Source organism: Choloepus didactylus, chromosome 3, assembly GCF_015220235.1.
Source record: "Choloepus didactylus isolate mChoDid1 chromosome 3, mChoDid1.pri, whole genome shotgun sequence".
In the NCBI taxonomy this organism is placed as follows: Eukaryota; Metazoa; Chordata; class Mammalia; order Pilosa; family Megalonychidae; genus Choloepus; species Choloepus didactylus.
The window spans coordinates 201,497,459-201,524,228 of record NC_051309.1 but is presented as its reverse complement, the minus strand read 5'-3'; the positions used below and the strand labels follow the sequence as shown (position 1 = coordinate 201,524,228).

Sequence of the window (26,770 nt, the reverse complement as noted above, 5' to 3'; positions counted from 1 at the left end):
CACAAAAGCTTCCAGGCCAATGAATGAGATTGGCCAGTGAACCTGAGGCACCCCTTCACTCCCTTGTGCGGGCAGAAAGTCAGTATGACTACCAACCACCAACAATCTGTCCCCTCTTCGGTCTTTCTCTTTTCCTTTTTACAAGAAGTAAAGCCCCACTGGAAAATTCACCATAGCATGCACCAATGTTTTAAACCTAAGCTAGAGCCAAAACAATGGCTCCAGAGAAACAATAGCCCTTTCAAAGTACAGATAATTGCACCAAAACACTTGGCAGTCTAAGGTAACATGGATAAAAGCTGAATGTTCCACGACTGGGCCACTGGGCCAAGAGATGGGAGCTGGCCAACATCACTGGTAGAAAAATTAGTCTGTCTATTTGCATCTCAACTTTTCTTAAAAAAAAGAGAGAGATTTGTTTCTCATTTTCCTACCTCTCTGGACACTTCATCATTCCCAAACTCACAGAGATCTGTAAGAATTTATTGAGGGTAAATGAAGAAAATAAATTAAAAGGCATGTCATAGGGTTTAGAAACACTGTAGACACTCTATTAGTTGACTGGAATTCAATTAATATGTTTAAATTATTTCTTGCAAAATACTGAAGCCCTCTAAAGAGAGGAGCTTTAAGAATGAAAACCATCATCATTTTCAAGGCAAAATGTAGTTTATCGTGTCCATATAGAATGTTGGTTAAAAGGAATTTAAATAAAACCACAGATAGAAAGTGTGGTGTAGCAGGTAGGAATCATAAACACACCCAAATAAAGCCGAAATGTTGAAGTTGGAGACTAGGAAAGGACCTTTGAGGGCCTCTAGTCCAACCCTGACACTGAGCAGAAATGCCCTGCACGCTCCTCCAGCAGGTGCCCACTGTCTTCTGTGCCACGTTTATTGTTCTTAATTCTCAAGGACCCTGTTTATATTCACATGCAAGACAGCCAGAGGAAAGCTAAGCCTGCCCCATTTCGTCACTCTTCAATTTTCACAACAGTGACTAATCTACCAGCATTGAGATCAGTGACTATCAAGGAACACTAGAAAGGAAGGACTCTGATCCCTAGAATATAGCTATTTTCTCACAAGTGAATGATCATGAATAATGTTCACCATGCCTCTGTCAGATCGTTCGTCTGCTCGACTTTTTTTAAAACCTGTATTCTCTTTACCTGACCTAGATCCAGGATGCTTTCTGCTACTTACTCCAACCCTCACTTCTCCTCCCTTCCCTAAGCTTTTCTGGCAACAATAAAAGAAAATCAGGGCTATCCAAACAGTATGCATATGGGCAGAACAGGTATTTATCTTTCAGTGCCTCTGAAGACCTATCAGAAAAGAGCAAATCAGGACTGAATGTCTTAAATATCCATAATGGGGTTTATTTAAAGAAAACCTAAAATGTCATACACTTGAGTATCCTAAAAGACCACCCACTTTTAAAAAGTAGACTTTAATCATTAGCATAAGCATTATTAAAATATCAGCTCATCCTGAAATTTCAACCCATGCTCATTTTCCCCTTTGTCCTGTTACTGTCATATGTTAAGCAAGACCTTCCAGTAGAGCTCACCATTGTTTATATCACACATTCCCAGCAGCACTGGTAAAATTTCATTTGGAAATCCCTGGGCCCAGTATCTCACAGAGGGGCCCACTGCTGAGCCAAGAGTCGCTAAGCCAACCTGTTCTCTGATTCTCCCACTTAATGTTTATTTTGGATCTACGGCCCCCTCTGTGGTCACCAGTGTGAAGGAACAGAGCTGGCCCTCTACAAACTGCCAATTACAGGAAGTCTGTCTCAAGTGCGCTTCAAACCTGCAATGTACCCTCTTCTTCCTCACCACATCCGCCCCCTCCCCTCACACCCTGTTCTCTCCATCCCCAGCACAGACCCAAACACCCTTCTTGATGATCTTAGTTTTATCAAACCAAAGTAAGATAGGCTCCCTGTTCTCAAGTAAATAATTATAATAGGAATAAATTTATTATTAATGCTGCTTCCCTTTTCATTTCTATTTCCTCAAGTCCCAGAAATTGTTCCTTGTCCCCAAACAGTATGTGGCACCCTAATGGTTAAGTCTGTCTCCTTGTGGTCCCTGAAGCAGAATTGTAATGATTGCCCTGTATGGTGGAAGGATGCTCTTTTTTATTTACTTATAGAGACCTCATCCTCCTCTAATGGAATGAGCATTTCAATCATTTCTGCTTCCATCAAATTCTAGATGTGGGAGCTAGTAAACATTTCAGGCATAGCTCTTCAAAGTTATTTTTACTTTATTGCACCCATTTTGTTACTCTGATTTTGCATTCATTGGAGATAAAAATACATATTAAATGAGCAATTACCGTATTAAATGAACAATTATCATAAGGAATGAAGATTTGTTAGTCTTCTCTAACCCACCAGAGCTGGAGTCATTCTAATGTACTCTATGCTGACTCACAATTGTATTTCTTTCTTTGATTTGGAAAGAAACTATATTATATATTTTTCTAAAAATCAAACCTTTGCATTTCTCAATCCATTTTTATCATTCCAAATTTGTGTGTTTAGATTTTAAAATAACTATTACTTAAACATTAGAAAGAAAATGAAGAATGTTTGCTTCATGTAACATTTATGTTCTTTTAAGCACTGGAATAAAAGTAATTTAATAGTGACCTCAGGGAACATAAAGAGGGAATGCAGGCAGTGGGTGACAGGTTGGGCTAAATGACCCTGAAGGTCTTTTCCAAAATTAAGGCTTTGTAATGTAGGTAAAGTTGACTGTGATATAATAGAATCAAGCAATACAAATGGATTAACTCAGCATGTGTAGATGTTATGGACTTTGAATGAATAATGCCAGTAAAACTGGTAATAAATATTTTATGGAGCCACTTTCCAACTGCATTATCAAAACCAGTTTTAGAAATGGAATTTATTTTCTACATCTTACTTGCTGTAAGACAATGGAGTACATTGTAACAGCTCTTTCATATTTGAATATAAAAAGACTTCAGTGGCAATAAGAATAAAATTAGAAGTCTAGTGAGTGATTTGAAAATATCACATAATATGGAAGACACATTTACGCTTTTTTAAAATAAAAGCAAATGAGAACTACAAAAAGTGATCTCCATCTGATGCAGGAGTCATGTGATCAATAAAAGCAAGGCATTGAAAACTCAGGACCTAGTGGTTTGGTTTAAGGTTAGGAGAAGCATTCATTGTTTACAAACCAGTTTCCTTTTGACTGTTTAATTTGATATTTAGAAATTCATATATCCAGCTTGTGAAATAACAAGATTAAAATTACATGGTTTCAGTATTACTGAGGGGGAAAAAATCAGAGTATGACATGTAAGTGTGAATTACGTACTATAGATATTTAATGAATAAGATTCTAATTAAAGCAAAAATAATTGCATAAACCTCCCATTAGTATATTTGACATATGTAGAATTTTTAAACTGAGATAACGTGTGCAAAAAACTGTTCACAGTTCTTTGCCAAATGATTTTCACTGGATTATTCACTTATTTTACCCTAGTATTAATTTCAACAACTCTTTCTTTCTCTTTTTCTTTTCTTTTTTGTTTTCTTTTTTAGGACGTGACTCCCACTCACCAGACTCAGGTACAGAAAGGCTATCCTGAATAACTATTAAATTTAGGTATTTTGGGTTTTTTTTAACATATTCATAACCACAATGGTAGGCTCACATTAAACTTAAATTTCTAGAAAGAAAATCTCAACTTTGAAAATAAAAGCAACTTTTATAAAAAATGTTATTAGTGAAAATAGATATTTTTGTATCCAATTTGTTTTCCCTTAATAAAAGCTTGGAGCTCTTACAATGATCGCTATCAAGAGACACTGAATGGAGATGCTACATATTCCTCTCTTGCAGCAAAAGGTTTTAGAAGCGTTCGACCAAATCTACAAGAAAAAAAATCACCAACTCAGGTAATCCTGTACAGTCTTCTCAACCGTTATTTTGAAGTATGGTTATTAGACCACTGCTTAGAGCTTTTTTGGTAGTAACTTGTACATTTTGATATATGTTTTATTTTTAATATGTTTCTGCTTTCCTATGGGTTTTGATCACCATATTGTTTTTGCAACATGGAGGACAGGTTTTAGGTTCAAGACAGTTTTTTTTTCCTAATTGTTTTAGCTCACGAAAGTAGGTCCGTTCCTAACAATGCTTAGCCATAAGTTAGATATACCTTAAAGTCTAAAAATATTCCAAAAGAAAATATGTGCACTTTTTAATATAATTTCCCAAGATGTAGATGGAAGCAAACATTTTAATGTATTCTCAAAAGAAAAAAAAATGTTTCTGAGGGCAACTGTTGATAAGAAATTACAATGTATTCTAAAAGGGATAAAATGATCATTCAATCTGGTCAACAAAATGTATAGCATAGTAAGAAGGTGTGACTTCACTCCACCTTCTTTAAGGGCAAAGTTGACCCTGGTTTCTTTAATGACTAACTTTGACTTTCTCTTTGTTTTTCCTTCAACATTATTTCTTTCTCCGGATGCTTTTGGCAATCCAGGCACCCCTTTCACCACACAGGAAAGAAAGCTTCTGTAGCTCTTTGATAACCAGTCACAAAAAGGGAGACATTTTAGACCAACTAGTAACTAACACCCAAACTCCCTCCTGTACAGAGTACTTTACTAACAAAAGACCTGTTCAGCCAACTATGTATTCTAATGACGATCCTGGCCATACGATTGTCTATTCTGAAGAATCTAACACGACTGTGTCATACACACAGAAACTCACTAATCCTTTACCGGCAGCTTCCCGTACAGGTCCCCCACCATTTGCTGACATCAGTAGCCCATTTCTACAAGAGGACTACATGCAGGATTCTCAAACTTGGAGAATTTCTACCTTGAAACTAACACATAACCAGGATCAAGCAAGTAGCATCCCCTTTAATACACCACAGTTTTCCAAACCTGTTGAAGAACCATCATTTCCCAAAAGGCCTTGCTCACCGCCCCCTAACCCGGTGCCTGAGACACACACAGCGTCTCTTTCCATTCAGATAGCTCCTTTTTCAGGGCATAAGCCTGAAAGCCACAAACAGATACCTGAGCTTTCTCCAGAGACTGCAAAGATACCTCTTCAGCAAGAAAGACAAAAATCTGCAGCTGCTGCGGCCTCTCAGTCCTCTGCCTGCCGGGTGGTACATTACACTTTCCAGTCTCTTCTTTCAGGCCTATTGTACAGACCCTAGCGCCTTGGGTTTGGGCTTCTTATATAACGCAATGCTTTGTTAGAGTTTTGAAGCAGGAAGGTAAAGGAGAAAGAAACCATCTTCCAATTTAAAACCCTACTAAAGTCATCAACAAATTTCTTGGTGTATTTAATATTTATATTTTCTTGGTATTTATATATATAGATAGATAAGCACTTTTATCCAGAAATCATGAACTAAAAGTTTCTTTTTCCTTGTATATTTATAAGAAATCAGTGATGGTTCAGTTATCACTTAAGCCACTATAAACCATTTCAGTAATTAAAGAATTTTTAGGTTTTAAAATATTTTTTCATGCCAGACATTTTAGAACCTAATATAATTACATATTTAAAACCTCTTAAAATAATTGTCAATTATAATTCACTTTGGCAGAAAATGTTTTCTTAATTTCAAGCAACATTTATTCTTTTGTAGGTCAGTTCACTCTCACTGAAACTTGATCAATTTCTACCTGTTTAAACTTATTTCAGAAATCATATTAATCAACTTCTAATACCCAGCTGGTTGGAAAGTAAATATTTATTTCCATATCCTCTCATAGCATCATTCTGTTGACGTTTTTAATACATTTAGAGAAGAGAAATGTGTCCCTCTTCTTAAGCTCTCCACAAAATAATATAATGCGAATAGTGTTAGCTTTAAGGGTAAACTATAATTTTCGATCCAAGCTCCGTCACTGGCTTTGTGATGGGGCAATCATCTTAACTTCTCTGTGAGCCTGGGCTGCAGAATGGGAATATCAATCCCTAGTTAGTAATTAGTGGTATGACTAAGAGATAGTTGAGATAAATCACTTAGGAGAGAAGAAGCACTTAATAAATATTAGCCATTAATTAAAGACACATTATTAGAAGCAACAGCAGTAGTGGTAGTGTTGATGACATAGTGTCTAAGCCAATCATTTGTATGATACTGTTTCCTGTAGCTGCATCATAAGATCATCCAAAACACAGCCTTTAAGAGACATATTTTTAAACATCATCGAAAATCTTCAGCAGAGATCTGATCAACACCAAACTTCCCACCCACACCCATAAATCAGAAACATTAAGCACTGACTATTAAAAAGGCAAGTGGATGTTGTCATACCTCTATTAAAATGTCTTCTTCATCAGCTAACAATCATATGCAAAGTTCATTCTTTTGAGTAAGTCCTTTGAATTAAGGTAATATCTTCTGGAGGCCCCATGAAATAAGATAATTATTATAATAATAGCAGCTAATAAATATGAGTTTACCATGTCCAGGCACTGTTCTAACTTATTTACCTTTATTAATAATTTCAACAATCTCATATGGTAGGTATTATTATTATTATTGTACCCATTTTACAGATAAAGAAACTGAGGTACAGATAAAAGTTCTGTACCCATATAGTAAGGAGCAGAACCAGGTGACCCAGCTACGCACACAGGCAGTCTGGTCACCGACCTTACTCTCTGCACCACTGGTTACCCAATCCACCGTTGCGAGATGGTTACAGTGAGTCTGTAACAGAATGGGAGACAAGGCAGACAGATCTCAGTTCAGGACACCAGAAAGGTCTGAGGGAGAAAAATCAAATTGAGACCCCACAGACAGGGTGTGCACTCATGTGAGAGAGCAAGCACAGGGAAGTGTTCCAGGACATGTAACTCCAGGAAGCAGGGTGGGAGAAGTCATAGCATACGGCATCACATTTACAACTCAGTTCCCTCATCGAACTTAGTTTTGCTCTTCAAAGTGATTAGATTATGTCTGAAAACAAAAGTTTGATAATTTCCCTTTTCTATGGTTTTGTCACTATCCAGGCTGACAAAGACATTTGGTTTAATTACACAATCCCCAGAGAAACTACATGATCCAGAAATTAAAATTGGAGGTTCTGAGACTTTTATCATACACCAAATATTTATTGGGCACCTACTATGTGCCAAGTACTGTTCTAGTCACAGAGATGGATTTGAAACCATTGATCCTTAAAATTCTGTGAGGAGGGGGAGGAAAAAAAATTTTAACATTTTTTTAAATTGATAAGTAAATCACATATGTTATGAGGAAATATAACTATGGAAATGAAACTAAACAGGGTTGAGTAGGGATATGGGGGGCAGATTCCATTTTAAGTAGGATAGGCAAATCGACCTGAGAAGACTGAGCAGTTTGAAGGAAGGAAGAAACTTCCAGGCACAGGGAACATTTAATACAAAGGACTTAAGGCTGCAACATACTGGGGCTATTGGGAGATCAGCAAGGAAGTCAGCAGGGAAGGAGGAAAAGTAGCTAAGAGTAACAGAGGCCAGACCACAGAAGTCTGGGTGGCCATTTTAAGGATTTTGACTTTAACTCTCAGCTGAAAGGGATGTCATCTAGCACTAGCATTACTTGACTTATAGTCTAACAAAACCCTTCTGGCAACTGGATTGACAATAAGCTATAGCAAGGAAAGGAGGAGAGCAGGTAAACCAGTTAGGTAGCTATTGCAATAATTCAAGTGAGAAATGTCAGTGGCTCAGAGCAGGGTGGGAGCAGTGGAGGTGGTGAGAAATTAGATCCTGTGTGTATTTTGGAAGTAGAGCACAGGGCTTCCTGACAGATTGGATGTGGGATGTGAAGAAAAAGGAACAGTCAAGGTTGACTCCCAAGTTTTTAGTCTTTGCAACTGGGAGGGAGGCAACTGCTGTCAGCTGAGGCTGGACAACTGTGGGTGGAGCAGTTTGGGGAAAGATCAGAAGTTCCCTTTGGGAACATGTTATGTCTGAGATGTCTCTTTGACATCCACGTGGAGGAGGTGAGCAGGCAGCGGCTATAAGAATCTCGAGTTCAGGAGGTGTGGAGCGGGAGTTCAGGAGGGAGGTGGGGATTGGAGATGCACATTTGGAGTCATCAGTTCATGTATGGTTTTTGTAGCCATGACCCTGAGTGAGACCCCCTAGGGAGTTGGGGTAGAAAGGAAGGGGAAGTTCAAGGATGATCAACATTAAGGGGAGGAACCAGCAAGGGAATGAGGGGGAAATCCAGGAAAATGTGGAGTCCTAAAAGCCAAATCAGGAACATATATGGAAGTGCTGTGTGCAAATGCTGCGTCTAGGGCAGATGAACAATAAAATCTGATTACTGACCATTGACTAGTAATATGGAGGTCACTGGTAATTTCCTAAGTGGGAGGGGGGCTGCTTGGAGCAGGTTTATAAAAGACTGGGAGGAGAGCCCTTGAGCAATCAGCCTTTCAAGGTGTTGTTAACAGAAGACCTTTCATCTGGTTATTTACCCTCCCTGAGCCTCGGTTTCTTCACATATAAATTGGGGGAGTTGGGACAATAAAAACATCCGTCTCACAACTTTGCTGTGAGGTTTGGATAAAATAATGTATATGAAGTGCTTGGCATAGGGCTCTCTCAATATATACTATCTCTTATATTTTAAAATAATATCATTTTTCCAGATTATGTATCTGATTTGGGAAATGAAATATATTATTTTCAAAATATAAAGTCTCATTTTCCATGTAATGGTCTTTCACAATGGTGACCTTTTCATTTTAAATGCTTAGGTACCACGTTCCAGTGAGAAAGCTTAGTAAATGCCAAAAGCTGTAAACTACACACAATCAAACAGCCAAATAACATGCAATATTTTAAAGAATTAGCCTCCCAAGAAATTAGCAGATCCAAGAAATGAAACTCCCCTTCACCAAGAGGTGGAAAGGAAATATTAGTGTTCTAGAATTAATTTAACTAAGAAGAAAACTGTAGCCTACTGTTAGGAATTTTAATTCTCTCCATAGTTGGCAAATTATTGTTTTATTAACTGCATATGTTTTAATTTACCTCCTACATACCTATGTATGGAGAGACCAGGAAGTGAGGTTTGTTCCCTTCTGTTATTGTGTGAACAGATTTATTGCTAAAAAATGTTACATTGTTCTCAGTGTCAGGTAAGTGAAGATAAAAGACAGGAGCTTTGGAAAGACAGCAAAGAGCTATTCCCCAAACAGTTTTCTCTGGCATTTGTGAGAGCTGTGCCCTTTGCTTCAGGAGGATAAAGGTAATCCTTTTATTATAAAATAATGTAATAGATCATTTGTTAAAGACTCACTGTCATACCTGCAACAACACATATGTACAGAGCTCAAAGTCTTACTGCCATTTAGAGGAGAGAGAAAACTCATCCCTTTTGCAAAAGATCAATATGTAGAAGTTGAAGGTGGAATAATGAATAAATGTCAGCAGAGTGGGTTGTTAGAAAGGTGCAGAACCACAGAATGTACTTTCTAGGCCATATCTATGGCCACGCAATATCCCATGAATTCTTTCCTGTGGGTTTTTATGCTATTCATTGGTCAGGTCTTTGGCTATTTTTCCATGTGACTAATGTTTTTTTGGTGTGACTAATAAAGAATATTTGGGAGCCCAGTATGAATCTAGAAATCATCTGGGGTCCCCTCCATCTTCCCTCCCAATAGATGGGCATTTAGCCTCGAACACTCGTAGAACGGAGAGCTCAGTTACCTTACGAGGCAGCCATTCAGTGCCCAAACAATTCTCAGAGCTAATTATTAACAAGTATTTCTAATATCAAGGCATAACTTGCCTTCTTTAACTTCTACCTTTTAATACCATGAGGCAAAAGAGATGAATTTTCTCCCTCTTCTACATGACATATCTTCATATGATTGTTCTCCTCCCTACCCTGCTCTCTGCTTTAGACAAAGCATTCCTGTGCCTTCCCAAGCACCCCTAATTTTAAAAGATAGCTCTCCTTCCTTTATTGAGCATTGCAGTACATCAGGCACCATGCTAAGCTCTTTCCTTGCATTATCTCACTTAACTGTCACAAACTTTAGGAGAGGTGTTTACTAACGTCCATATTTTACGCATGAGAAAACTGAGGCCAAGGAAGGTTAAACAACTTGCCCACAGCTTCCTGACTCCAGATCCAGAGATCTTAACCAGCAGGTTTACTGCCTCTATTTTCTGACACAACCTGACTCTTAGACCTAATCTGTGGGCAATGTTCTCAAAATATGACACCTTCGCAGATTCAAATCAATATTCTTATGCAGTCTGAGTGCCAGAGAACAGAATACAGTGAAAATATTTGCTCCTCTATATGGACACCACATCTCTATTAATATGTGCAAATCTATATGAATGTTTTAGATCACCTATTACCCAAGTCCTGTTTAGGGACTATACAGCTGAAAAGACTTCTGGTAAAAAAGGTTTTTATTATGAAGAAATAGGGCCATCTCATGTCTTTGAAATGCAGGTGGTGAGCCAGGCCTTAAGAGAACAGAGGAATTGTCAACCAGTCTGTCTTTCTTAGGCTTAGCGGCCACATGGCTCCTTGTCTCTCCTTCTCTCTGTGAGACTGCCTTTTTCTGCTCTCTTCCTTTCTGCCCTCTTATACTTCGAGTTGCCTGTGGATTTCCCTGGCATTCTCTGCCTCCAATTTTGCATGGCTTTTCAGCTGCGCACCCCAAAGCCACCTGACTGGGCCATTCAGTGTCAAATAATTCAAATACCCCTGAGGGAGGCAGTGTCTAATTGTCTGAAATTAGCTCAGTTATTCCGGGTTCTGAACAGTCAGCTGTGCCCAGGGAAACCGAGCTGCGGGTGCAAACATGGCTGCTAGGCACTTCCTCCCCCTCTCTCAGGAAAGGCCCCGAGAGGGGAGGGCGGTGTCAGAGACGGAGGATGGGGACGAGGAGGTCATTGACTTTTATTTAACCCTCCGCTCCCAGATATTTTTCAAATAAATTACCATCAACTTAACCTTTACCCTTTGGAAAAGAGGAACAAAAGTCTGTTTAATCCCTTTCCTTTGATGTTGAACACACATCCCCGTATGTTTCTAGAGAAATGAAGGTCAGTGTTTCCCTTACAGGGGTCAAAGAGGACGGACGATGTTTTAAGTTCAATCCCAGAACCTAGGGCTGTGCCAAGCTATATTGGAGCCTGAGGCAGAAGGAGAATTGTTTTTATGTATATTTTACTGGATTTTTTTTTAGAACATTTAAGCAATTTTTAAAATGTTGAAAAGTAGGGGTATGAAAACTCACAAATTTATTTTGTTTAAATATTGTATTTATACCACTAGAATTTATCATAATTTTACTTCATCTTAATTAATTTCAAAATCATTTAAAAATCATCATAGACCATGGGGAAATTAACAAATATGGCAATTTTCTCAACTGAATAGGAAAGGAGCAAAAAAGTAAATTTTGAAAATATTATGGATGAGTTTGCTTCCATTAAATCCAGGATGTACATTTTTCTTTTTGCCTCAGTCTCTTGACATGGCTTCCTATGGCTTTTGTCTTTATTTAAATTTTGGGTATTTTGCTCATTATGAATTTTTTGCAGGGATTTTTATTTTTTCTAATATTGCATTAAAATTGTATTTATCTAAATTACTGAGTTTTTGCCACTCCCTTAAATCTTGCACCCTAGGCAGGCTGCCCTCACCCTAGGCCTGGCCCTGCTCCCTATCTCCATAAGCCCACATCTGATTATCCTTACCTGTACTAACCTCTCCTCTTTTCCCCACCAGCTTCTACATCCACCAGGTCAACAAACTGATCGCCCAGGGACTTTTGACTACAAATATACAAATATGGTTGCCACCGAGTTAAATTTATTTTTAATTCAGCTGCCTTGAGAGGTAGCATGCTCCCCAATCCACCCCGGTTCCCGTCATTCCCTCTTAGCTACCACCCAGCCTGATTTGCACATCCTGAACCCCTGCATGGTCCGTGGTCGACACTTGAGCTTGTGGTGCCTGCCCCCAACCCAGTATTCCACTGCTGAAGCTCAGCAACCCTGGCTTCCCTTACTCCTTAGCTCTTCAACGGAACTCCAACCTTGATCTGGGATGGAGAACCCCCTTCATCCACCAGTTCTCCTTAGCAGTCTGGCTTGAGTTTTGGACCAAGAGACTCAATGCTAGTTTGAATGACTAGGATCTCTTGGTGTATTAGTTACGTCAAGGTTCTAGCACCATGCCCTCTCTTTAAAGAAAACCTGGCAGTAGCTAGCTGGTATTTCTAGCTCTTCCCTTATACCACAAGTTTAGGAAAGTAAAAAGAAACATGTTATCACTAAAAGTTAGTGATATTTGATCTATAATCAAACACCTTAGCCTTATAGTCTTGAAAAAGAAGGAGATACAAAACAGCTACAATGATTCTCTGCAGTCATGTAGCTACAGGGAATTCAATGGGAAAAGAAATCGCAACTATTCTTGTTTAAAGTTAGTTTTTCCTGGTTCAAGGAAGTGCAGATTGAGAACATAGTTCCTTTTTCCCTTTATCACACGTTTCCACTTACTCTTGTCACACCTTTCTCAGGGAAAAATATGCAATGTGGTTCTGTCCCCTCCTTGAATCTAAGAGGGTATTTCATCACTGTGGAGGTCAGGGTCACGTAGAAGGAGCGCCAAGTGTTCTAAGAAGTGATTTACATCTTTGTGGCAAGATATTTCAAAGCTTCTGTGTGGGTGACTGGCTGTCACAGGCTTCTCTTTTTGGGTTTTACCTTTGGAAATTTAAGTGTGATATGACTCACAAGAGGCAGTTCATCTGTTACCTACACACACGCACAGACAGAGGCGAAATTGTGAGCATATAGGGAGGTGGTGGGAGAAATTCAAAATGCTCTGTTTTCTGTAGATGCTTCTTGTGGAGAACAAGTGAACGGATAAAGAGCATTCCCAAGCATTGTGCTGTACATACATAATCCCAATGTTTCAAGTTCAAGGATATGAGTAAGCTCATCCTATGAGAGAGACAGTCATTTGATTTTTGCTATTATTAATATTAAAAGAAAAAAATCTCTGTTGAGCAGATAAACTCATTTGCATGATTTATATTATTTAACAGAATTTTCACTTAGCATAGGTAAAAGCAAAAAGGGATTCATGTTACATGGAAACTTAAGTGAAACAGCATTATTATGAGAAATTCCAATGACATTATCTAAACCATGACTGCTTTGTACTGAATTCTATCCAGACTTGTAGCAAAATCCTGTATTATAAAATATAGGATAATACAGTAGTTTCGTAATATAGTCGTTTTACCTCCAATAAAATCTGCAATTATTAGAAGAATTTACTAATAAGACCACATTTCTATTAAAACATTTGAAGTTCTGAGTAACTTTAAAATTTCTCTCAGTTAATTGTAGAGATTTTTAAACCATATGCAGTAAAGAAGTATCACATTTAAAATGAGTCTGTTAAACCAAACAAACAAAAAAGACATTAATTTTAAATAAAAATGGAATAAGGAAATCTCTTTATCCAGGATTGGAGGTTCTTACCCTGTTAGATTAAGGATGGGCCTTACAGCATTAAGAACCAATAAAAATTTATGCAGAATTTTATTTGTATATGAATTGGTGCATTTTCCCTAAGAGGTCAGTAGCAGCCATCAGATTTTCAAAGGGAACTATGACCCAGAGAGACATTTTTATGTGGTGGATTTGTTTTAACCCTCCATTAAAAGTCTGAGGGAAAAATAAATTAGGACATTTTAAGAGGCCGGTAGCAGGCATGACATCAGCCGTTGTGAAAATGACGGCTGGCTAAGAACTCCAAATGCTACAACTTACATCTTCTTCACAAGTCAAGATTTCTAAGTTTATTCAGTTTTCTTTAACTCATTCCCCATCCATATGCTCATTTCCCATAATACTTTTGGCCACCTACCTTACACCTGACCCCACACCAAACACCCAAACCTCTATTCTGGAGTTGAGGGTGGGGATCGTAAGGGAGAAAAAATGCTTCAGGGTTTCATTCACTTAACTTGAGGTTGATGCTTTTCATCATAGGTGGACAGACAAGATGATAGTAGATGGCCACAAAAATGTGTAATGGGCCATCCTCTCTCTTTTTCCTACAGACAACATTTAGCCTCCTGGGTTATATAACCTTGGAGGTGTTAAATCTTTTATTTCTCCTTCAGTTTCTTTCTCCTTTACCCAAGACTTACACTCAACAGCAGTTCTAACCAACTAGGGTAAATTCTAACCATTACCAGTGGTAGTTTTCTTTTTCACTTCATGTTCACACGTAGGTACCTCCAGTTTGCACGGCTAGGATATGCTAATGTTCAATTCTTCTGGTATTCTATAATGATATCAAAGAACAGATTTGATGAATGGAAAGGAAACAAAATACTCATCCTATTTAGTTTTTTTATTTTTGTTAATCTGTATATCCATAAGTCAGGAAAAAAATGCACCAAACTGATTTGTATTTGAGGGATGTTTTAGCAATTGGCGAGAGGACAGTAGGAAGAAGTTGCTACAAGAATTTTTGTAGTGAGGAGGAAACTAATTCTGCTGATCAATAGACAACTGATATCACTTCACTGTCACAAGTACATAAACTAAACTTCCAAGGAAAAAATAAATTTGACTTCTGTTATGCCAACACTCTCAAGCCCCACCCAAAATCACATTGCAGTGCAGTGTGAAAACTAGCTCTGTTTCCAGAAATACTCACCACATTCATTTCCTACATGTTTTCATGCTTTTTCTGTAGTGTGTGGTTGGCACCTAATCCATCTGACTGTACTTCCCGAGTGCTTGCAAATAAAACCGATGCTTTGCCTTCTCTGCCACATTGCAAAAAGAGATGTTTTTATTAGTTGGATGATTTATATCTCTTCTTCTTATTTTTTCTTCAAACTCAGCTTGGAAATCAGAACTTAACTGCCAACGCATTGGAGGTAAATGTTTCACAGACATAAACCACACCAGAAGCCCCTTCTCCGCACCCTCCTTCTGTGGTACCCTTTAACCCAACCACTTTTTCACTGGACAGTGGCTTCAGCCCAGCATCCCTCATCCTGCCACCACCTGATGATTTGCAGCCTGCCCGCCTGCTTAAACCCCTGACACTCTCACACTGTCTGTATAAACACCCTCTCCTTGCTCTAAAAGCCTTATCCACAGCCACACCTGAGGCTCTGTCACCACAGACTCCTCCCGCTCCGAGAGCGAGTCCTCCACAGCCATCCTGGACGTGCTGCAGATTAGTAACTCAGACACCACTGGCCATTCCGAAACACTTTCCCCAGCCACGGGTCAGAGGTCTGCGGTGGCCGATGGCACCGCCTTAACCTCCCCTGCTGCCACTCGTGTAATTACTCCACCTTCCTTTGACTCCACCAATTTTTGAACAGGTCTCCAAAGGCCAGAGGACTGATTTCTTGTCTGCCGTCTCATTTTGCAGCATAGTCATTGATTAGTAAACTGATTCTGTATTGGCTGTAGGGGAAATCAATTATGGATATCCTCATAAAACCTCTTAGGGCTGAAAAGTTCATTCATTTTAGAGTTATTTATATTCACACTGTATTGCTTTAGCCAATGTCTTGTACAGTGATTTGTCTTCATGAGAATTTATCTTAGAAACGTACACAAGTATACATCATAATAATATTGTTATTAGCTTGTAGAGGAAGGCCAAAGTTTTTCAAAAACTTTAACCCAGTATTAATACCTGGTAGTTACATATCTCAGCAGCTCATATTACTGTGTTCTGTGTGAATAGTTCATATATCTTTATTTCTTACAGAAATGATTACTGATCGCATGAAGATGATTTTCTTGCTTCCTTTGAACTAACAGCTACATCTTCTAAATCCATCTGTCTTACAGGAATGAGTGATGTAAATAATCTTAAACACAATCTTAGGACTTCATGGAAATTCTCTTTCCTGAGCCATTCCAGTACAGTAAATTATGGATACATTTATTGTTTTACATATCAGTATTTATCTCCCATTTATATGTAACACATAAATATTTATCCGTATGCACTATATCATTTAAATAAGTCCACACAAGAAACAGACCTCAAAAAATGTTTTACCATTGGCTAAGATGCCTCAAATTTTTATGGCACTGGTTTTCAATTGCATATAATGTCTAGATAATGGCTTTAACTTCAAAGGTGTATAACTTTGGGCAATTTTTTTTTCCACAAATGATATCATGATGAAGTTCCAGATAAGCACTGTCATAGCCAAATGTTATTTGTGCTGCATAGTCTTTATGTCATATCAATAATTTTCATGCATGGGGAAATATTGTGAACCATATCTTTTTTCAAGACACTACAATTATGGAAGGCTAAAAAATACATTTTTTTCTTGGACTGGATTTAGTATTCGTCCAATGATTGGGTGTAACATGTTCCCTTAAAATGTTCCATTCAGTGACTGGCTGCAGATGGAGCCTCATTTTCCAGGATTAACACCGTCCGGAGCCCCTCCCTTTGCCACAGGGACCCAGACACTGGGGGTCAGCAGACGTGCCCTCTCCCAGGTCCTTCTGTGCTTAAAATGGTTCTCAATCTTTAAAGTTTTAAGGAATGATATCAGGACTTTTAACCAAAAAGACAAAAGCAGTGATGGTATATAAATTTATGTACTAACCTGTTTAATTATCTGTTTTTTAAGACTTTTCCAAAGCCTGAGTCTTGTGAGCACAATCAGAGCTAACCGTATTTGAAAATAACTTCAAGTAGCATTTTAAATTGCACATAGATTCTCTATGAGATGCTATTCTTAATAATTAATTCACTATAAAGACAAAGTATTGTGTAAACTTCTAGTGATATTTTATTGGTAAAACAAAGTATAAGACTGCTTTCAGTGTTTTTCATTTTTAACATACATTCAATATTATTGAAACTGTTACAGTAGGATTCAGGGCAACTTTCCTAAGTTTAATAACATAATAGCATGGTGCTTTTTAATAAGGAGTTTCCTGCTTTTAATACTAATGATAATATAGCAATAGTATTAAAAACTATATTTACATTTTAAAGATCAAACAAATTTAATTTGGACAAGGAGACAAAAAAAATCCTCAAATCATTCATCAAAGTTTCATAAGGGGCTGAAGTATTGGAGCAGGTCTGCACCGTGTACTTATTTGAATGTCCACTGCTCTGCAGCAATTAGATCCACAAGGTATGGTCGCTTATGATATGAGAGCAACTTCTGTAACAGCTTAAGAAGTACTTAAACAATAAGCCCACTCACTGTAAAGAAATGCTGTGTGATTTTAGGACATATGTGGTATGACTATAAAGTAATGAAATTAGATTTGTTCTGGATCACTTGAAACTGTGTTTGCTTTAAAGTGGAATTGTGTAGATATGCAATTAACCATCCATCTATGCTTCAGGACAGGATAATAGAAGTTTATTTTGTTTTAAAATAAATAGGAAAAATCTTGAAATTAAAGCTCCTTAGCTATGTACATATGTGTGTTTGTGTTTATATAGCTGTAAGGTAATTTTAACCAAATGCTCTTACTACTGGTTTGTCTCATTTGCCTGCATTATGGTATCTCCAAAAGCCAGTGCTGTGTTGTGGATAGATAGGTGTGTTTAATAGTGGTGAGCTCAGCCCCTGTGAACTAATCCAATTCAATTCAATTATAATGCATTCCTATTAAATGTCTATTATGCTCTTAGCAGCAAGTTGTGTATTATAAAAAAATATAAAAGAAGCATATGGATGACCATCTCCCACAAGAATCTTCAAATCCACTGAGCTATAAAAATACACAGCTATATAACCATCAATCAATAAATTAATAAGAAACCAGAGGTTTATAAAGTGCTAAAAGAGATTAGAGTTGGGAAAATCCAGTGGTTTGATCTCTTTCTAATGCTTCGCCAGGTATTTACTTCTTCTAAAATAGGTTGCTTCATGATAGATAAATTCAAACATTTGTGTTTTCTTATGTCAGTCACCTTGCTCTGGACACATTTATTCAACAGAGGATTCCCCTGTCTTAGCATGAGAGCCAACCTCCTTCCTTATATCAAATAACATTTATTTAGAGTCCAGAATCCAAGGCAGCGTGCCAGTGTTCTGATTAATAAGTCATAATCGCAGAGCAAATTTATGCCCCATGTTTGTCTTATACCAACTCCCACCGACACCCCCAAGCCTAGGGCACAGCTGCTTCTGTTCTTTATCATCACCTCCTATGCCCTCTGTCATATAAAAGAGAGCTTTGCACAGAGCAAGAAAGCTAGAGAAGATGCTGAAAAAAATGTACCTGTCCCTTTAGACATCATTTTCAAAATAAATAGAAGCTTGACAGCTGGTTATTGTCATGTGAATGGACATCTTTTATTGACATCTAAAAGAATGGTGTTTACCAGGACTGCATGCTTTAATGGGATGCTTTTGCACTTTTCTCAGAGCCAGATAACGGTGAATGGAAACTCGGGTGGTGCTGTGAGCCCAATGAGTTACTATCAGAGGCCGTTTTCCCCTTCAGCTTACTCTCTACCAGCCTCACTCAATTCCAGCATTATCATGCAGCATGGCAGATCACTTGGTAAGTAATTTGATAGTCATGATTTTCATCCTAATTTCAACATAGCTACTACAAACCACAAGACAGAAAGGCAGTGCATCTGTGTGATTTTTCGAAGAGGAGGCATCAGCATTCTAGCATTCTCTACCATTTGATGACTTTATGCTATGGAGGAAACAGGGGCAGAGGATCCTATACTGGATTAAACAGCTGCCCAGCTATTCCAAGACAGTGGCCCCAGCTATGTTCAAGTCTGGAATAAGCCATTAGATGTTTGGAGGGGGTAGGGAGAAAAATAAAATGGCTCAGTTAGGGAGGGGAGAGTTCACACCATCAGAGAACATTCATGTAACGCTTATCCACGAACGGCAAATACCATCCATATTTGAGGCCACACATTCCTTTATGGACTAGCTTTCTTTCAGGGTAGGAAATTCTTTTGGTAAAAATAAGGAAGAACAGTTCAGCAGTTCAAACAAGGGGACAAGCTGCCTCACAAAGTCGTAAACTACTTGATACTCAAAGATGTGGTTAATGGGATACTGAACCAAGAAGACATAGTGTTCCTTTAAATGATTCTATAATTTTTTATGGAGATAGTTCTTAACCCTTTAGGGATTAAGAATTAGGTGAAAGATATAGTTCTCCAGAAAAAAAATTATGTGTGTATATATATATATATATGTATGTATATATATAAAATCAGTTGCACATTCATACAGAATTTAAACATCTACTTTCATGGGGCTTGTGAACTCTGTGAAACCTCCTGGTAAAGAAGCCCTGCTATATAATGATTGAAACATTTTTATGGGGTGAAATACATTAGGATGGTTTAGAAAGTAATAGAATAAATACGTATTAGTTTTTTAAAATGTCTTTTTAGAAAGCTTTAAAAATAGACACATTAAATTGAACCAACACCCAAAAGCAGGCTGAAAATGTTTCTGTGATACTGAGTCACTAGAACTTTTCCAGGACAACCGGAAGCAGGGAGGAGGGCTGAGGACAGCGAACTGAAGCAGACGTATCAGAAATGGAGGAGGGATGGGGAAAAAATAAACCCAATGCAAACTGTGGACTATAGTTAATAGCACTATTTTATTCTTTCACCAACTGTAACAAAGGTCCCACACTAATGCAAAGTGTCAGCAATAGGGGGGTATATGGGAACATTGTGGTTTTTACAAGACATTTTGGTAAACCTGTAACTTCTCTAATTAAAATGATTTTTTAAAACATTATGCTAAGTGAAAGAAATCAGACACAAAGTACTACATATTGTATGATTCTTTTTATATAAAATGTAAATATAAATAAGTCCATAGAGACAGAAATAGATTAGTGGTTATGTAGGAATGGGAAAGGATAGAGGGATTGAGTGGTGACTGCTGAAGAGTGTAAGGTTTTTCTTTTTGGAGAAATGAAAATGTTCTAAAATTGATGGTGGTGACAAATGCACACCTCTGTGAATATGCTAAAAGTCATTGATTATAAAAAAAAAAAAAAAAGAAATGGGGGAGGATGTCTGTCCCTCTGGCTACCATAAACTAGCAACAGAGAGATGGAAACTAGAACACGGGACTTGAACTACCCTCCTTGAGAGCAGGCAGCACCTCCTGTCCCCCAATTCTGACCCGTGTATTGAATAAATAGGATGCTATTAGTGTACTAAGGAAATTTTTATGTTAACATCCAGCATGCACATTGTGGGACTCAGCTCCTGTGGCCACCAAAATGCCTATAAGATTTGAAAGGGAGCCAAGGGACTCATTAAAGAAAAGTCTAAAAATATGTGTGCTTTCTCTAGTACTGCTCCTGGGGATGAGCTGTGGATCTCATAATGGGGTTCTTTTATAGTATAAGAAACTAGAACTTCTTCATGCCAATATTTTGCCCTTTAACAATCAGTCCATAGTGTAAGTTTTATAATGGGATTTCACTACATCTGGATTATTTATGGAGATATGCATTGTCACACAAATTATCCTAGTCCTGACATTTTCCCAATCATTATCAAAGTCTGACTCTTTCTCTCATTACTTGTTTTAATAAACACAGTTTTGCCTCACCCACCCCCAGCAAAAAAATTTAAGTACTAGAATGCAGACACACTTTGATTTTAAACATACTACTAAGTAGATTTTGCACATGAACTATATAGTATGGAAAGAAATTCCCTATATAAACGTTGAGTAAATTCCAATTGACCAGTGCTAAGCTCAATCCAAAGGAGAATAGAAAAGGGTGCCCTACCCTGGAGGAGCTTTATGCTTAGTTAAGGAGAAAAAGACTGTGAAAATGAGAGTTCTATTATAGAATAATAAAACCAAGGGCTAATTTGTATTATGTAAGCTATAAATGCATCAACTCCTAAGAACAGCATGTGAAGACAGAGCTAATATTGTTTACTTACATCAGGACACTGCCCATAATTGGTGCATAATTGTTGCTTGACAGAAATACTAGCATCATGGTTGCCTACCCAAATCCTTTATGGAATTTAATAGAGGATAATCAGAGTCAAATACCACATTGTATCCTAAATTGGAGTTGCTTGGAAAAGATGCTACTTTTACATCTAATGGCACATGAAGTGATTTTATTCCTTGCCTTGTCCATTCTTCATCAGAAATGGACCAAAAATGCCTTACTGTTGCAAACTAAATTGAAAATAGCCATAATAATTATAATATTTATGAATGTTCTAATGGATTTTAGGTTACAGAGAACTTACTTCTAATTATTCTTATAATGATGAGTTAAAATTTTTAAAACTTACTTATATATAAAATTGCTATGAAAAACAATATATATGTTTTTATAAATGTGTGTCTATATATATGTGCATGATCAAACAACCCTACCCTGGAACATCAGGACTTTTGCATCCACATAAAAAGAGAACTGTCTGAGGGGAAGAGCTGCCAAACCATGGTATAGTAATATATCCAAAGTGTCATCATTCATCACTAAACTTTTGAAATTAATTGCAGAAAAACATATTATTAGTTGTAACAAATGAATGTTAATAATGTTGAGTTTCGTACATGCCTGTGAAGTAACAGTAAGTGGAATATACAGTGTATACCTGTACTCTGCTGCTTATGAAAGTATGTTAGAAATTAATAGAGATAACATGAAAATAGGAACATGATAAACCTCATCCATTTTATATCCTTAAGGCTATCGCTGTCCTCAGTGGGCAAAACATCATAGTTTTAGGTATTTTAAAGAAAAAACAAAGATCATGACCACCATGGCTATTAAAATAAAAATTAACACTAAAAATTGTAAATAATGTATTTACACATAGGCCTTCATATCCAAGTATATGTTTGGATATGAAGTTTTTTTTTTTAAGGTAAAGTAAGATTTTTTTCTTTTTGCTTTATTTTTATAAAATCTCTGTAGTCTCAACTGTCACATCTTTTGTCTTAAAAATGCATTTCAGTACCTTTAAATAACAGTAGTCGGCACTATCACAAAAATAATGTTACTATAAATTATGAGCTTTGGGAAATTACTAATAACTGTGGCTCAACTTCTGCCTCCCAAGATTACTGGGAGGATAAAACAAGGTGATGCGAGTAAAGTATGTGGCTCCCTCCCTGTCATTGAAGAAAGGTTATTCTTCCCCTCATTCTTCTTTGTAAACATTCTGGCTGTCCTACTCCTGTTCAGCCTGCACCAACACATTGGCAGTGATTTGTGCAGATGTAAGGTAAATGAGTTAAAGGAGATAGTGATGGAAACACAGCCGTTCTGTTGCAGTTGGTGTAAAGATGCAATGAGGAGCATCATTGATGATTCCTTGTGCATCACACACATTATGCTCCACAAATTTTCTCTGCAGATTCAGCAGAGCCCTATCCCCAGCATGCACAGTCTCTGGATGGCTCCACCGGCAGCTCGATCCCACTGTACAGATCCTCGGAGGAAGAGAAGAGAGTGACAGTCATCAAAGCTCCCCATTACCCAGGAATTGGGCCGGTGGACGAATCCGGCATCCCCACCGCAATCAGAACGGTAGGAAATGCCAGCGCATGCGTCGCTCCGGGAGCGCGCACAGACCCTACAAAAGATGGATTGTCGATGGCTTTGCACATTCCTAGGGTCTTATGTAACGATGCCCTGTATGGCAGAGAAAGAGAACTGTTGATTGAAAATAATTGTACACTCTCCGTTTTTTCCATTTTAATTAGAAATCATCCGAATGGTGATTTTGTTAAATGATAAAACTACGTTTGTTACCTGTTCCCAAGGGATGTTAGGGTGTTAGAGGGAAAAGGAGAAGGAGTAAGAAAATGTGAATTCTTTGACCGAATTGAATTCCTACATGCATTGCAAATAAACCAGATTTGTTTCTTGAAACGGAGCTCCAAATAAGGAGTTGAGAGGCGAGATGACTTGAGTGAAAGGAGTTAATGTCACGGTAAGAAAAAAACTGAAGAAAAATACATGTTTTAGTGTCCCTCCTCATCTGGGCCTGCTGAGAGCTCTCAAAAGATAAGTGAAAGTGTCGGGATTTTTTTTTTTTTTCCTTAGTCTTTAAACCCTGCCAAAGCATTGCTCAGTGTGTCAGGGCAGCCCCTTCTGGCAAAGCTCAGCAGTAGCAGAAGCAACTACTGAGAGCCTGGGCAGGCAGTTCAGAAGGTTTGAGCTAGCCGGCGAGAAGGAAGACGCTGGAAACCAGGATGAGAGCCGCAACACCTCTGCAGGTGAAATTTGGGGGAGGTGCGAGAATGGATCCCTGGCTGGTTCCACTGCCTGACAACATCCACAGAAAGGGCTGGGGAGTTGCCAAGAGCTGCCTCCCTGGAATGCAAACCTGGGGAATAAGAGAAAATATTGGATAGAGGAAAATAATGGGAAAGATATCAGAAAAAAAAAGCAATGGTAAGATTGGAAATACTCAAAAAGAACTAAAAAGAATGTATGGGAGATTTCTTCTCTCCCTGAATCTGCATTTATTAAATAGGGATTACATATTCTATAGCAAGAGAGAAGAGTTAAATATTGATTATTTTAGACATCTGCATTAGAATTAGAAACCAAAAAGTAAATCTGTATAGCAGTTGCTAAACTGGGGTTTTCAACTGGTTCTGTTGTGGGAATGTTGCAGTGTTACTAATTATAAAATCCTAATCTTTGTTGGAACTGATGATTGTCATATTTAAGGGCCAGAAAAAGTCCAAGGACTGTGAGTAATACTCCTTACCTTATGAAGAGTGCATGTTTCTGGTGATGGTGGTTTTTCATTTGTTTCCTTTAAAACGTCTGACTCCAAAGAGTTAAAATTGAATTTTTTTTTTTCCTAATAATGTAGGGATACAGTCTCAGACAGGTGTGGTATCATTGGTTTTGTCTAATTGATCCTTGAGGCATGTATATACACAAATTAAAACATCTCTGATTCTAGATAGTTATGGGTTCTGCGTAAAAGGACTATACCTGGGACATTTGGGTGTGTTTTTAAGTCAATAAATGACATAAAAATGGGCAGGGAAACCTGGTCCAATGTTTTTTATCCTTAAGACATGATTTTCTTAAATAGCAAGGCTGTGCTTTCTTAGATTTTAAAAAAAGAAAACCGAGATGCTGTAGATGGTTAATGAAAGTAAAGTAATACTAAAATTTGTGTATCATTTATTTGTCTATTGCCAAAACCATAGCATGTTCAGATATGCATAACCAAACTCATACACTAATATGTAATGCTATTTTCCCTATGAAATAGATAATAAAATACAAGCAACCCGAAAGTTCCTTATAAGGAACCATAATCTTCATGTTCAATTGTGCTCTTATTTAGACCTTTAAAACTTTACAAAGAAAGCAAGGTCTGTGAAGACTCTTACTCACATTTACTATTTTTCAGCCCTACAGAGCACCTCCAAGTATAGCTGTGTTTATAAATGTTGAGTCAGGCCATCTCTGAGCTGCAGCAGGCCAAGAATCTCCAAGGTTGTTTTTCTTTCTCATCCGTGGAGAAAGTAATGATTATCAGACTCCAGATTAGTTCCTAGTAGCTTTCTGCTCAGTGTAGAGATCACCAAAGGCAGTACTGTCTCAATTTCCTGTTAGAGTAGCGTTTGACACAACCAGCCTATACCAAGGAAACAGAATTTTGTTGAGTAATGCAGAAATTCTAGAATGCCAAGAGTCAACAGTTAGTACCTTTGAGTTATTTTAATGAAAGGAAGCATCTTCCAGATTGCCCTCTCTCACGTGACCTGGGATAGCTATGTTAGCCTTTTGCTGCCATTCTTAACAGCAACAACAAAAATTGCTAGGGCTCAGATCCCAGGGGATTGTGCAATTTAAGTCCAGCTGGTTAAGTGAAATACAAGATTCTTTTCTTCTAGTTCAAATATCACACTTGTTTGAGAATTGTCAAAGCTGGAAAGAGGCAAAAATAGAACAGAATCATTGTCTACGGGTACAGAAAATATGTGGCTTTTCCCTTGTTGGAAATCTCTGCCATGTTAAATCAATGTAGAGCTCTGATATTTTGCAAACTTTAGGAATGTGAAAGTTCAGGTATACTCAGTATTATAGAAAACAACTGAATAATGAATTACAGTACTTATTGTCCATCAAAAATAATTTTAAAAGATACATACAAAGTAAAATTCCTCAAGTTCAAGTAGATTTCTGTTTTTCTTCATCTCAGTATGAGGCATAATACTCTCCATGATGGTAGTTTAATAAAGGACCTTTAAATTCTTAGAGTCCTTCTTTTAGAAAGGGAAGTAGAGTTTTAGTGTTCCCTTTACCAGTTTCCCATTCCCCTCTGCCAACCAAGTGGGTATTTCCTGGCAACTCTATGTTCACCATATAAAGCTAGCAGATGGCCTAACTGGGAGATCCTGCCTGATATATCCCCTCCAGTGAAAAAAAAATCCTGTCCATCAAGATGCCTTGCCATATGCAGTGATGTAACTTATTAGGCTTCCTTATTGCCATCCGTTGTATACAGGTAGGGCTGGAAAACATTTTTGCACAAAGTTATGTCTCGTTTTCTGTTGCTTAATACTGTAAAGAAAGAGCAATCACCCTTTATGAAAATAAATGTCCCTTAAAGATACATGTTCTGCTACACTGAGCCAGCAAATAATACCTAGACTTCTGCTTCATCACTGTACCCCCTCCCACCAGCTCCTACCATTTGGTTACATACTCAATCAACATAGCAACCCCCTCTCTTTTTCCATTTGTAGAAAGAGTCTAGAATGAAGGAGTGATTCTCAACAAAGTCAAGTAGCCTTTAATGTTAATCTAAATTTGTGGTGATTATTGGAATCATATATTCTTAGAGATCAAAATAAATTTAGATATAGAACAAAACCCCTAATTTCCAGACGGACAATGCAATGACCACATTTCCAAAAAATTGGAATGTAAAATCCAAACTAAAGTTCAGTCTAACAAGTACAAGGATATTTTTGTGGCATTCCTAACAGAATATTTTAAATCAGGAGGACTGTCTTGGAAAATCTCTAGTATATTTAGTAACTGTCAACAGCATGGTCAAGTTTCTTGCCCAAGTAGCTTCTGGAAGAGTTGGGATAAAGATCTTGCTCAGCAATATATGTACTTAGGTTTATAAAGACTTATGTCTACTTTTCACATGTATAGATTAAGGTAAGTTTCCATGTAATAATCTATATTCATTTGTTATTTCATTATACAAATGTTTGAGATTCCCCTATTATTATTATTTATTGAGCAACCATTATATTCCAGGCTCTGTTTTAGGTCCTTTCACATACCTTATCTCATTCAGTTTCCATTGCAATCTTGTGAAATAGATAAAAGTATTTCATTTTATAAAAAAGAAAATTGAGGCTCAAAAACGAATCTTGTTTGATCTGACATTAAGTTTGTGGTCTCTCCACTACAGCTTACTATTATGCCGAAGGCCTGAAGTGCTTAAGGGAGTTTCTATTCCCAAGGAACTTACAATTTAGCAAGGCAAACGCTGTATTCTTAGGTGACCGTTTATTATCATGTTAAAGAAATTTCTGTACAACATCTACATTTTTAACTTTGCTATAGGACTGTGGATTTCTTATTGTATGTAGTATTTTGGTATCATAGACTAGTAAATATCAAATTTATTTCTGTCTACACCATTAAGAATAGTCAGAGTCAAAAATATTC

At 37.6% G+C, this 26,770-nt stretch overlaps 1 protein-coding gene across 45 annotated transcripts in view; it reads left to right on the top strand.

The window, feature by feature from the left end:
• Window positions 1–26,770, top strand: part of SORBS2 (sorbin and SH3 domain containing 2) — a 346,937-nt gene that overhangs the window by 255,310 nt on the left and 64,857 nt on the right. For 20 of the 45 annotated variants that reach the window (XM_037831147.1, XM_037831152.1, XM_037831148.1 and 17 more), the window contains 4 exons: window positions 3,595–3,621; window positions 3,827–3,951; window positions 18,487–18,625; window positions 22,461–22,633. In XM_037831147.1, coding sequence (XP_037687075.1) covers window positions 3,595–3,621; window positions 3,827–3,951; window positions 18,487–18,625; window positions 22,461–22,633 — 464 coding nt within the window. Of the gene's footprint in view, window positions 1–3,594; window positions 3,622–3,826; window positions 3,952–4,071; window positions 5,190–14,949; window positions 14,986–18,486; window positions 18,626–22,460; window positions 22,634–23,142; window positions 23,326–26,770 lie in introns of those variants that run through there. The other 25 variants (XM_037831159.1, XM_037831153.1, XM_037831162.1 and 22 more) reach the window with 18 other exon arrangements.